The 13,400-nt window shown below is 45.2% G+C and overlaps 1 protein-coding gene across 33 annotated transcripts in view; it reads left to right on the forward strand.

Annotated features, from left to right (window-relative positions):
- The window catches only part of ank2b (ankyrin 2b, neuronal), a 1,120,520-nt gene that overhangs the window by 1,049,413 nt on the left and 57,707 nt on the right, over positions 1-13,400 (forward strand). For all 33 annotated transcript variants that reach the window (XM_085962266.1, XM_085962253.1, XM_085962237.1 and 30 more), the window contains 2 exons: positions 2,883-2,963; positions 10,097-10,228. In XM_085962266.1, coding sequence (XP_085818392.1) covers positions 2,883-2,963; positions 10,097-10,228 — 213 coding nt within the window. The remainder of the gene's footprint in view (positions 1-2,882; positions 2,964-10,096; positions 10,229-13,400) is intronic.

Raw genomic sequence — 13,400 nt, forward strand, 5'->3', positions numbered from 1 at the left:
CGGCGCCTGCAGGTCTCGTGCTTTGCCGTAATTGAGTTCACCTGCGCTGCGCCCGTCCACGTCGAAATTGAGTAGCGCCTGACCTTTTGCGCCTTAAGAGCACCGTGCAACGGCTGATTTAGCGCCTGAATCCCCTTTGGGGGCGATGCAACCCAATATCGCATCAGGCGCGGATAGCTCTCGTCTGGCTATAAACTTAGCGCATCGCCAGTTCTAACGCCTCAAGCGGGGCTATACCCAATTTCTAGGCCAAAATGTTTAATTTACATTTCACAGTAAAGTAGCGCCTTTGGTAAGCTGTTTTATAATATAAAATTGTGTTCTGAGTTTCCTGGCTAGAACTCTGCAGCACATGTAACTATGAGCACCTGCTTATCATGTTGAGGCTGAGATTCACACTTAGAAGGTGAATTGTCACGGGAGTTCTCCCAGCCGTCTGCTGTAACTTCAGCGGAAGAGCCATGGAAACCCCGGAGTAACGGCAGAAATGGCATTTATGCAGTTGTTCCGAGGTTTCTGTGGCGGATGAGTGGGAATTTCCTCACGGAGGTTCACTCCCTGAGTATTCAGATCCACAAAGGTGGGCTGAGTGAAGCTGCACTGTTTATATTTCTGCATCTTAGATTATCGTATTCATTTCTAATATACATACATGCACACTGCGTGTTATGTCTACAGTTTGAATGTGTATGCATGTGCAGGCACAAGCAATATCATTTTCTTAATGGATTCACTGAAACTAAGGAATTAGGAATGGTTCAGCTGGTAGAACAATTAAGAGAGATTGGCCTAGAAATTCAGTGGGCTTTGCGCCCAGTTACCGGCCAAATAGGGTTTCTGCGCCAGTGTAAGAGGGTGCGCTGATATTCAGCGCTGCGGTAATGGCGGCGGTAGCCGGTAGCGCTGCGCCGACACCGATGACGTCATCGGTGTGCGCAGTGCCCCGGTTGCGCCCCGCTTCCGGCCCAAACCCCATATTTAGTTGCGGCCGCCTCTTCTGCAGCGGCCGCAAACAGCGATTGAAAAACGGGGCCGTACTGCTGCGCTACTGGGGCGCTTTAAGGTGGAGGTGCGGCCGGCCGCTTTTTCGGCGGCTGCCTGCCTGCACCTCCTTCCCCGGCCTCCTCCACACCCCCCCCCCGCGGCATTGCCGGCTGCTTTCCGCGAGCCCGGCACTTCTCCGTGGTGCCGGGCTCATTTGCCGGCACAATCCAGCGGCGATCTCGCTGTTGCAGGCACCTCCCCCTTAAGAGAAGGAGGAGGCCTGCAGTACTGCAGCCTGCCGCTCTGCAGCGGGTGGCGCTGCGGCACCTAGCGCGCCGATATTCAGTTTCAGCGCCCCAAGTGGGGGCGCCGAAACCCTTGAATAGCGGCCGCCTTCGAGTTGGGGCGCTGAAACTGAATTTCCGGCGGGCGCAAGTGGCTCCGCGCGCAGCGCTAACTTTTGGGCGTTAGCCTGCTGGCGGGCCTTAACTGAATTTCTAGGCCATTCAGTCACAAGTCCACTGATGTCTGCTAGTATGTGCCTGAATTAGTAATGAAATGTTTACCACAGGTAGCCTGGTCTCTGCCAGCACTGGTTTGGCATACAGAAGTTTGCTGATTTACAGTACACAAACTAAGTTTGGGTTTTGGTCAGTTTAGGGATGACATCAACTTCCATCTGCCTTTATAAAGCAAGCAAGATGCAAACAATAAAAAGCCAAATGCTGGAAATCCAAAACAATGCTGGAAACACAGCAGGTCAGCCAGCATCTGTGGAGAAAGTAGTCAAGTTAGCATTTCAGATGTAGACCTTTCTTCAAAACAGTGTCCTCTTGCCATACTCCTAAAACTTAATTTAAATTAATTTTCCAGATTTACCTTTTCCATTTTTTTAAAGTATCTTATATATCCCTATAAGATCACTTCTCAGATGCCTCCTTTTAAAGTTTCTTCAATCTTTCCTCATAACTCAAGCCTTCAACACTGGAAACCAACCTCGTAGATCTTCTCCACACTGCCTCCAGAGCACAGGATCTTCCATGTGTTGTTTTATTGGTACATTTCTCATGTGGGAGACTTAGTATATTAAAAGATGATTCACTTTCCTTGAAAAGTTATGTGAAAAATATTTCTAAATTTAATAAGGACACTAATACACAATTCACACCATGAAAGTTATACCTGAATTTTATGCACACCAAATGTCTGGTGGCCTTACAATAGCTTCACGATACAGTGGTGTATATAATGTTACTTGGGTGCTTTGTTCTCGATAGGTATCTGGTGCCATCCAATTTATCAGATTATTTCTGTGGGGGCCAATGTTCCCTGGCTGATCATTTGAATGTTCACATTTCTTTTTAATTTAATGGGCAAATTTAAGTAAAACTAAATTCAAATGTCTTAAGCAAAAGATTCCCGTCTTATGCTTCCAACATTAGTGGAAGGCTGCTGGAATTTGATGTGTATTCTACTGGGGACAGAGTAGCAGAATTAGAACATGACTCAGGAGGGGGTCAGTTATCTTAAAGGACTGGTGTGTTTTTTTAGAAATTGGAAGTTCCCTTCTAAAATGGAGAGTTGGCATAATCTCAAGGGGTGGGGAAACTCCCCAATCCAAATTGCGAAATCTACTCTGTACTTTCATCCAAGCTTTTCTTTTCAAAATTAAGGAATTTGCTCCGAATTCTTCTTTTCAGTCAAGCGTGAGTTTTGTAATCCTTCACTCCAAACTGGCTTGTCAATGTTATTCAGCTTTCCAACTGTACTTAAGGGGAAAGACTTCATTTGGTATTACACCTTGTTAACAATATTAATAGGATTGTCTTCTTTGGCATGGTGTTCCTGTTTTACCATAATTGTTATATACAAGCTGTTGCTGTTTTTTTTAACTTAAGCTGTGGATGCACAGGAGGACTCTGAAAGAGCTGAGCAAAGGCTCTACCTTATTGCTGACCACCTCGGATTCAGCTGGACAGGTAAAACTCATAACTCAGTAACTTTGTGCCCTAATTTCTGAACAGTGCCTTTAATTAAAAGTTTGGTCTGGCAGTTGAAGTAAGAACAAATAATGGATTTTTTAATTTTTGCTTGTTCTTGTCTTTTCTTCCCTTCCTGCTTTGGTTTCCCCACTTCACGCACCATTATGCAGCTGACAGGGCAGGAGGTTGATTTGATTTGATCCTCAGCCTCTGTCTATGCCGTCTGTTAATGCTCATGAGGAGTCGCAGAAAAATGTGTTAAGCTGGTTGATCCACCCCTTGTGAGAAAATGTCTGGGTTCATCTCTGTGTCGTCGCATATTGGCACAGCTGAGATTGAGAGTTCACTGTATCGGGAATAGTGGTTATCCCAGCAACTTCACTCAGTACGCCGTTCAGTGGAGCAGCAACACACTGCATTAGCACTCCAAACACAAATGCCAACATCACCATTTTTGACTTATCTTCTTCTGTGGTTTTAAATTAAAGAGTGGTGTGGGAGGAAGGGGTTTTGATTCATGGGGCACCGGCACTAGTACTGGGGAAAGAGGGAGCTGTTCCGTTGGGATAGGCTCCACTTAAAAGGGGCTGGGACCAGTGTCCTTGCGAATCGAATAACTAGGGCTGGAGATGGGGCTTTAAACTTAAAAGGGGTGGGAGAGAGGTCAGCTGAGGGGAAGTTTGGAAATCTACAGAGAAATGTCAAGGCAATGGAGCAGTGTAGTGATTTGGGTAAAGATAAGCAGAGTGTGACAGGAAGGGACAGAGAGTTTAATGGTAATAGTGCATCAGCGAATAAGGTCAAAGCAGGGAATAATGGTAAAAAGTTAAAATTAAAGGCTCTTTATCGGAATGCACAAAGCATTCTTAACAAGATAGATGAATTAATGGCACAAATAGAGATAAATGGATTTGATCTAATAGCCATTACAGAGACGTGGTTGTAAGGTGACCAAGGTTGGGAACTAAATATTCCAGGGTACTTGATGTCTCGAAAAGACAGGCAGAATGGAAAAGGTGAGGTGGTGGAGGGGGAGCGGCGGGGGTAGCCCTGATAATAAAGGATGACATAAGGACAGTAGTGAGAATGGATCTTGGCTCGGAAGATCAGGAAGTAGAATCAGTATGGGTGGAGATAAAAAATAACGGGGCAGAAAATACTGGTGGGAGTAGTTTACAGGCCCCTTAACAGTAGCTATACCATTGTACAGAGTATTAGTCAAGAAATAATAGGAGCTTGTAACAAAGCTAATGCAATAATCATGGGGGACTTTAAACTTCATATTGACTGGGCAAATAAAAGTGGCAAAGGTAGTCTGGAGGATGAGTTCATGCAATGCATTTGAGACAGTTTCCTAGAATAATACGTCGTGGAACCAACCAGGGAACAGACTATTTAAGGTCTTGTATTGTGTAATGAGACAGGGTTAATTAGTAATCTCACATTAAAGGATCCTCTGGGTAAGAGTGATCATAATATGATAGAATTTCACGTTGCGTTTGAGAGTGAAATATTTAAATCCAAAACTAGAATCTTAAACTTAAATAAAGTTATGAGGTATGAGGGGCGAGTTTGCTAAGGTAGATTAGGAAATTAGATTAAAAGGTATGATGGTAGAAAGGCAGTGGCAAACATTTAAAGAAATATTCCAAAATTCTCAATGAATATACATTCCATTGGGAAATAAAAACTCCATGGGAAAAGTGATCCACCTATAGCTAACTAAAGAAGTTAAGGATAGTTTAAGCATAATTAAAAGAGGCTTATAATGTTGTGAAGGATAGCAGTAAGCCTGAGGATTGGAAGAGCTTTAGAAACCAGCAAAGGATGAACAAAACATTGATAGAAAGGGAGAAAATAGAATGAGAGTAAACTAGCAATAAATATAAAAACAGAATGTAAGAGTTTCTACAAGTATGTAAAAAGGAAGAGAGTAGCAAAGGTAAGCGTTGGTCCCTTAGAGGCTGAGACAGGAGAAATTATAATGGGGAATAAGCAAATGGCAGAGACTTTAAAGAAATATTTTGTATCTGTCTTCACAATCAAAGACACAAAAAGCATACCAAAAATAGTGGGGAACCAAGGGGCTAATGAGAGCAAGGAACTTAAAGTAACTAAGATCAGTAGAGAAAAAGTACTTGAGAAACTAATGGGACCAAAAGCGGACAAATCCCCTGGACCTGATGGCCTACATCCTAGGGTTCTAAAAGAGGTAGCTATAGAGATAGTGGATGCATTGGTTGTGATATTTCAAAATTCCCTAGATTCTAGAACAGTCCCAGTGGATTGGAAGGTAGCAAATGTAACCCCGCTATTCAAGAAAGGAGGGAAGAGAGAAAACGGAATTACAGGCCAGTTAGCCTGACATCAGTCATCGGGAAAATGCAGGAATCCATTATTAAGGAATTGGTAACAGGGCACTTAGAAAATCATAATATGATTAGGCAGAGTCAACATGGTTTTTGGAACGAGGTATCGTGAGGATGTAACTAGCAGGGTAGGTAAAGGGGATTTCCAAAAGGCATTCAATAAGGTGCTATATAAAAGGTTGCTATGCAACATAAAGGCTCATGGGGTTGGGGTAATATATTAGCATGGATAGAGGATTGGTTAACGGACAGAAAACAGAGAGTAGGGATCAATGGGTCATTTTCTGGTTGGCAGGCTGTAACTAGTGGGGTGCCGCAAGGATCAGTGCTTGGGCCTCAGATATTTAATGACTTAGATGAAGGGACTGAGTGCAATGTATCTAGTTTTGCTGACGATACAAAGCTAGGTAGGAAAGTAAGCTGTGAAGAGGACACAAAGAGCCTGCAAAGGGATATAGACAGGTTAAGTGAGTGGCAATAAGGTGGCAGATGGGGTATAATGTGGGGAAATCACTTTGGTAGGAAGAATAGAAAAAAAGAGGGGGAAAAATTTGGTATCGTCCATTTTGGGGTGCTAACATCGCTTGGGCGCTAACTTTAGCGCCCGGTGCTAATTAGCGCCGGCGACCGCAAAATTCAGTTTTAGCACCCCAAGAGGGAAGTGGAGTGCTAATTCAAACGCTCCACTTCTTTCTTAGAGCGCTAACCCCGAATATCGGGGCGGTGTGTTCTGCAGCGCTACGCACTGGGCCACATAGCACTGCCGCATGGAAGGGCTCTTCCCCTCATTAAAGGGGAGGGCCCAAGCACACAACCCTGCGGGGCCCTACCTGGGCCACCGGGTAGCGGGGTGCCATGCTAGCAGCCCGGCACTCAAGAGGAGTGCCGACCTGCCGGATTGCGGCACAGACCCCACGTTCAAAGAAGCAACAGGCCGCAACAAGTAAGTTGGACAATTTTTTTCCCCGTCCACCACCTCCCCTTTACTTACCACCCCACAAGCCTCCTGCCACTCCGTTCCCACCCCCTGAATTGGTCGCTATCATCGCCTGGCGCAGATTCAGGGGGCGCGTGCCAATTTTGCAGGCGGGGCGAAAGCGGAGCGCTGCGCACGGTGATGACGTCATCATCGCCAGCGGAGTGGGGCGCTACCAGTTACCGCTGCCGCTAAACTCCCGCTGAATTTAGCGGGAATCATTAGTGGCGCCACACCCGGGTGAAAAGTCGTTGGCACTAACGAGAGACACAAATACACTGAATTTCTAGCCCAGAATATTTTTTTACGTTGAAAAACTATTAAAATGTTGGTGTTCAGAGAAATTTAGGCGTCCTCATACAGTAAACACAGACAGCATGCAGATACAGCAAGCAATTAGGAAGTCAAATGGCATGTTGGCCTTTATTGCAAGGGGGTTGGAGTACATGAGTAAGGAACTGTTGCTACAATTATACAGGGCTTTGGTGCACAGTTTTGGTCTCCTTATCTGAGAAAGGACCTACATGCCTTAGAGGTGATGCAGCGAAGGCTCACTAGATTGATTCTGGGAATGAGATAGTTGTCCTATGAGGAAAGATTGAGTAAATTGGGCCTATACTCTCTGGTGTTTAGAAGAATAAGAGGTGATCTCATTGAAACATGTAAGATTCTGAGGCGGATTAACATGGTAGATGCTGAGAGGGTATTTGCCCTGGCTGGAGTGTCTAGAACTAGGGGACATAGTCTCAGGATAAGGGGTCAGCCATTTAAGACTGAGATGAGGAGGAATTTCTTCACTCAGAGGGTTGTGAATCTTTGGAATTCTCTGCCCCAGAGGGCTGTGGATGCTGAGTATATTCAAGGCTGTGATAGATAGATTTTTGGACTCTAGGGGAATCAATGGATGTGGAGATCAGGCGGGAAAGTGGAGTTGAGTTGGAAGATCAGCCCTGATCTTATTGAATGGCGGAGCAGGCTCTAGGGGCCGTATGGCCTTCTCCTGCTCCTAATTCTTATGTTTGTGTATCAGGTATGCAGTGCTCAATGGCTGTTATTTTCAAAAATGGTGCTGAATGTTACCAGTGGCTTGCAAGGTGCAAAATACAGTTGGTGGTGTGGAGTGGGGGGAGGGGGGAGGAGGGGTGCAGGGTTGAGATACCTACTTAAACCACATATACGTGGTTTGTGCCCATCACTTGAGCCCTGAGATTGTATTATAGCCTGTAACTGTCTTCAGCTGTTCTTTAAAGAAGCATGTCATAATTTGTATCCCTTTTTAAATGCAGCTATTACAAAGAATTCTGATTAACACTCCTTTGTTCTGTGTACAGTTTTAGTGATTTGATTTTGGAATATTTCCATATAAACACTGACGACACCATGGGAAGGAGGAGAACTGTCTTAGAAGAAATAGTGAGCCTAGCATAGTGGGAGAATTAGTAAAATATATAGTTGCAATGGTCTGAGCATTGACATTTCCTTGATCAATGATATCTCTTCCAATACAGGTAGACTATCCTTTATCCGAAAACCTTGGGACCAGCTGTGTTTCGGTTTTCGGAATTTTTTGGATTTCAGAAGGTTTTGACAACAAACACTGTTGCTTAGCAACAGCTTGTAAACACTCGGGCCCTGCCTTGGAAGCGTCTCTGAAGCTGTTGCTAAGCTACAGAGACTCTTTCCACAGCCTGACTGTTTAAAAAAATGCTAGGGGAAGAAAAAAAATGCTAGGGGAAGAAAAAAAACCTAACAAAACGGCTGCTGATTTCTGCCGTTAGATCGAGGTTTCCGGCTCCCCCTGCTCCGTATCTGATTTCCTTGACTTAGCGGGGGTCTGGGGCTCGACTGCCGTCGCCAGTTGTGGGAAAGCCGGATATCGGCTGACTCCTACACTAAGTTGGCCCGCAAATCAGGTCGGGGGGAGGGGGGGGGGGAAGAAAAGACTATCGGACGGGCCGCTGTATTGTTGGGTTCACTCTCCCGGTACCTCCTTCACACGGCCCGGTTCGGCCTGCAATCTCCTACCCAGGAGGGAACTCTGTGACCCTCTGCCCTGCTCACAGGGAAAGGCAGAGCTCCCGGACCACTCCTGTCATGTTTGGCGCCACTCGGGTCATGTCGTGCGCACGACTTAGCTCCACGAAAAAACTTTCGGTTTTTAGAGGTTTTCGGTTTTCGGAAGTGCGGATAAAGGATAGTCTACCTGTAATAATTAATCTCTCATGCCATTGTCCTCAATAATTCCCATTCAAGACAGAATAATTCATATGAAGGAAGGGCAAGATTAGAACAGGTAGTACTTAAATATTGTTTAAAAACTATCAGTGGCAAATTTAACAAGGGTTTGTTGCATGCCTCTTATTAATCTAATTACCACTGGCAGCTCCAACTCAATGCACCCAATACTTACTATTAGCCCAAGGGTTATTCCTTAGTGTGAGTAATTTTTAAAAGAAACATTTGGTCCTGAATTTCCACAGGGGTTCTCCCAATCTTTCATCATGAATTACTGGGAAATCGGCAGAACCCCTGGAGAAATGGCGTAAACAGCAACTTAAGCCATTTTTCTGGGAATTCTGCCGGTCTCCCACTGATGTTACAGTCGGAGATCAAGAGCACCCCAGCGGAATTTCCACCCCATTAACTTTTATTCATAATTCCTCTAATAAACTATTAAATGCTACACTTTAATAGAAAATTTAATTAATTACAATTCAAACCACAATAAATTATATTCAGAACATCAGTTTCTCTCCATCCGATTCCCTAGCTCTGCTTTCTCCAGTTTATTGTTCCCCATTAATCTCTCAATCATCATCATGGTCCATTAGAAACAGGAGCATTAATCCTCATGGTTTACCTTTAGCTTTTCCTTTACAACCACTGGATTAATTCCTCTTTGTTCTCCTCTCTTGTGGGCACTCATTTTGTAAAAAGGGGTTATGTTTATCACCCATTCATTGTCAATGGGTAGAAAATCTATCTTGAGGTGCTGGAGGATAGATAAGATCGATGGAGCTGATACCCCAGGAAGAACCAAGATATCCCAAATTGTGAAGGGTTGGAAAGTGATATGTGAAAATGTGAGGTGGAATCTTGGTCAAAGTTGGAGCAGCCCCTGAATATGTTTACCTTTACTAATTAGCATTGTACTAACCACAGGTTCCAAGTGCTACCTCTGGATAGTCCCAAAATATTCTTTAAGGAAAGTAAATAGTCCTTTAAGGACAGTAAATAATAATTTTGTGAAGATTCCTTTCCACCATATTTTTATTTAATAAAGTCTATCTCTAAATACTAAATAAGAAATTAAGTCAAATCTCCTGTGAACCTTTATGATATGCACTGGACAGAGAATTTCCCTGGAATCAACTGGAAATAATATCTTGATAAGCTTACAATTATGTCATAATCCTGAATCATTGAGAACAATTATGACCATGATCAGGAAATTTGGGCCAGGTCAGCAGGCCTCATAGGATTTTCCATGGACTGAAGATCATGGCATGCCTAAATTTTCAATATCAGTTCCTAGCAAGCGAAGCTTTGAGCAAGGAGCGTTAAGCCATACAATTATTTCTACAGTGTTGAATACCTCATGTTGAGCATCTCATGTTGAATACCTCATGTTCAATATCTCAGATACCTTGACTGATGGAGAAATTATAATGAGTCTTTCTATAAACTGAAACCTGAATTACTTTTGATGTGATTCAGTGCAGAGAAAAGAAGCCCAAGTGCAATCTGTGAATATTATTTGTAAATTAATCTGCTGTTTTTGTCAGAGCTGGCCAGGGAACTGGACTTCAGTGAGGAACAGATCCATCAGATCAGAATTGAAAACCCAAATTCATTGGTGGACCAGAGCCAAGCACTACTAAAATATTGGATGGAAAGAGATGGCAAGTGTGCTTCAGGTAAGACATTCTTTGTTTAAATACATGTATTAATACAAAGCATATATTATATATAAAGTGCAGATCTGAATTATGTGCACTCCTTACATCATTGACTTGTATAAGTTTGAATCTCATTCATATCTTCTTTCAGTACAAGATACCTCCTGTGTTAATAATACTACCAGAAACACAGCAGTCCACTAACAATGTTGTGTCAGTTAACTATATTGGTCAGTTAAAAGCATTGCAATCTATTGTACTTGAAAATAAAGTTAATTTTTTAAAAAAGGTATCAGGGCTTACCCCAGAACTGGTAAATTGTTCTGTTGTCTGCACATCCCGGACTTTGATGCTCTTCCCTTCTCACCCAGCCAGACCAGCTCTCATCTCTTCCCTGTCAGGTACTTTGACATCACCAAATTCCTACTTCAACCCTTTATTATTAGTTGTCGGGAAATTGCTGGAATCCATTGTTAAGGAAGTGGTATCAAGTCACTTAGAAAATCATAACATGATTAGGCAGAGTCAACATGGTTTTAGGAAAGGGAAATCATGTTTGACAAATGTATTAGATTTTTTTGAGGATGTAACTAGCAGGGTAAATAAAGGGGAACCAGTGGATGTAGTATATTTGGATTTCCAAAAGGCATTCGATAAGGTGCCACATAAAAGGTTATTACACAAGATTAGGGCTCATGGGGTTGGGTGTTATAAAGTAGCATGGATAGAGGATTGGTTAACGGACAGAAAACAGAGTAGGGATAAATGGATCTTTTTCAGGTTGGCAGGCTGTAGCTAGTGGGGTGCCGCAAGGATCAGTGTTGGGGCCTCAGCTATTTACAATCTATATTAATGACCTAGATGAAGGGAACGAGTGTAATGTATCAAGTTTGTTGATGATACAAAGCTAGGTGGGACAGAAAGCTGTGAGGAGAACACAGAGTCTGCAAAGGGATATAGATAGACTAAGTGAGTGGGCAGTAAGGTGGCAGATGGAGTAAGCAATAAGGAAGGCAAATGGCATGTTGGCCTTTATTGCAAGGGGTTTGGAGTATAAGAGTAAGGAAGTCTTGCTACAATTGTACAGGGCCTTGGTGAGACCACACCTGGAGTACTGTGCACAGTTCGGGTCTCCTTATCTAAGGAAGGATATACTTGCCTGGAGGCGGTGCAATGAAGGTTCACTCGATTGATTCCTGGGATGAGAGGGCTGTCCTATGATGAGAGAGTGTGTAGAATGGGCCTATACTCTCTGGAGTTTAGAAGAATGAGAGGTGATCTCATTGAAACATACAAGATTCTGAAGGGGATTGACAGGGTAGCTGAGAGGTTGTTTCCCCTGGCTGGAGTGTCTAGAACTAAGGGTCACAGTCTCAGGATAAAGGGTAGGCCATTTAAGACTGAGATGAGGAGGCATTTCTTCACTCAGAGGGTTGTGAATCTTTGGAATTCTCTGCCTCAGAGGGCTGTGAATACTGAGTCTTTGAGTATATTCAAGGCTGAGATAGATAGATTTTTGGACTCTAGGGGAATCAAGGGATATGGAGATCGGGCGGGAAAGTGGAGTTGAGTTCGATGATCAACCATGATCTTATTGAATGGCGGAGCAGGCTCGAGGGGCTGTATGGCCTACTCCTGCTCTTACTTCTTATATTCTTATGTAAATATTGACAATTCGCTCCCTCAAATGGAAGAGGTGCAAACTTAAGCATTTCGGGGGAGACGTCATTGGTGTGTGCAGAGCCCTGCTGACGCCCTGGCCGTGATATTTGGCAGCGCCCCCGATTTACCGCCGGACGCTATGTCCGACCGGTTCGGGGGGCCTACCTGCAGCCGGGGAGGCGCAAATTAAAGGAGAGGTGCGGGGCAGCCATTTTTGTTGTTGGCCGCCTGCCAGCACCTGCCTGCGCTCCCGTCCCCGGCCTCCTGAACCCGCCCCCCCGGAGTGCCGGCTGCGTTCCAAGAGCCCGGCACTTCTCTTCGGTGCCGGGCTCTTTTGCCTACACTCCCGATCCTCGGGGGCCCAGCTGAGCCTCAGATAGCGCTGCACAAGGCCCCTCCCCTTTAAGAAGGGGAGGAAGGCCTGCAATACCACAGCGCGACGTGCCGCAGCGTGTGGCGCTGCGGCACACTGCGCCACGATATTCAGTTGCAGCGCCCCAAGAGGGATGCGGGGCGCCTCCAGTAGCGCCGCGCTTCCCTTTGGGGCGCTACCACTCAATTTCCGGCGGGCGGCCGCGAATGCTTCCGGGGTGCTACTTTTAGCGCCCTGGTGACGCTGGCGCCCCAAATGGGGCTATACCCAATTTCTCCCCCCTCTGACACATAACTGGCTTAGCCATCCGCCATCAGATATGGCTGGCAACTACTGGAAGCTCTACCAAAACCATCCACTACTTTAAGATCATCCTGGAGGAAAACGCTAACCTGTTGGTAGTAGCATTTTTGCTACTGCCAACTGACTCCTTAAACCTCTCACCCTGAACAACCGCCCCGACTATCACCACAAGCAAGTGCTCGGAGCTCATTAATTTCTTTGTCACTAAAATGGAGTTCAGGGCCCCAATATTTACAGGGAGGGTGTAGGGGAGGCTGAAAATGGCTGAAGAACCCGGACAGGTCGGGGATGTGGAGGTCATGCCGAATTTAATGACCTCATTGTCGTTTTTTGATGTGTTTCTTGCCCGGCCATTGGCTGGTGACTGGGAGGGAAGACGAGTGTCAGGAGACCACAGCCAGGGACCCTTTGGGATGGTCCCCGGCATTTAGCAGGGACGAAGGATGGCGATCAGGAGGGGTGAGGCCGAAGGTTCCTTGAGGGGTAGGGGGGAGCACTCCTGCTCCTCCTGTCCCACAAGGAGTGCTGGAGAAAGCACTTATTTTGGGGAGCCGACAGCTCCCACCTCCCTTTCGCTGTCGGGCCCTGGGAAACCTGCGCAGCAGCAGCAGCAGTGAATTTTAAATCGGGCACCCAACTGCACTGTGGGAGCCCAATTCAAATAGGTTAATGAAGTGTCCCACCTCTCCACGGGGGGCCACTCGGGCGCTATGAATCCCGTCACTGTAAAAAAGTCAACGGATGCGTGAATGGCGGGTTAAGGTCGCATTTCGTGCACTTGACAGTTTAACCACACCCCCACCCGTCGCGGGGGGGGGGTTAATATCGATGCTGATCTGTTCAGCTTCCTCT

This window comes from Somniosus microcephalus, chromosome 2 (assembly GCF_052327205.1).
Source record: "Somniosus microcephalus isolate GS21.2 chromosome 2, FLI_Smic_1.0, whole genome shotgun sequence".
Lineage (NCBI taxonomy): Eukaryota > Metazoa > Chordata > Chondrichthyes > Squaliformes > Somniosidae > Somniosus > Somniosus microcephalus.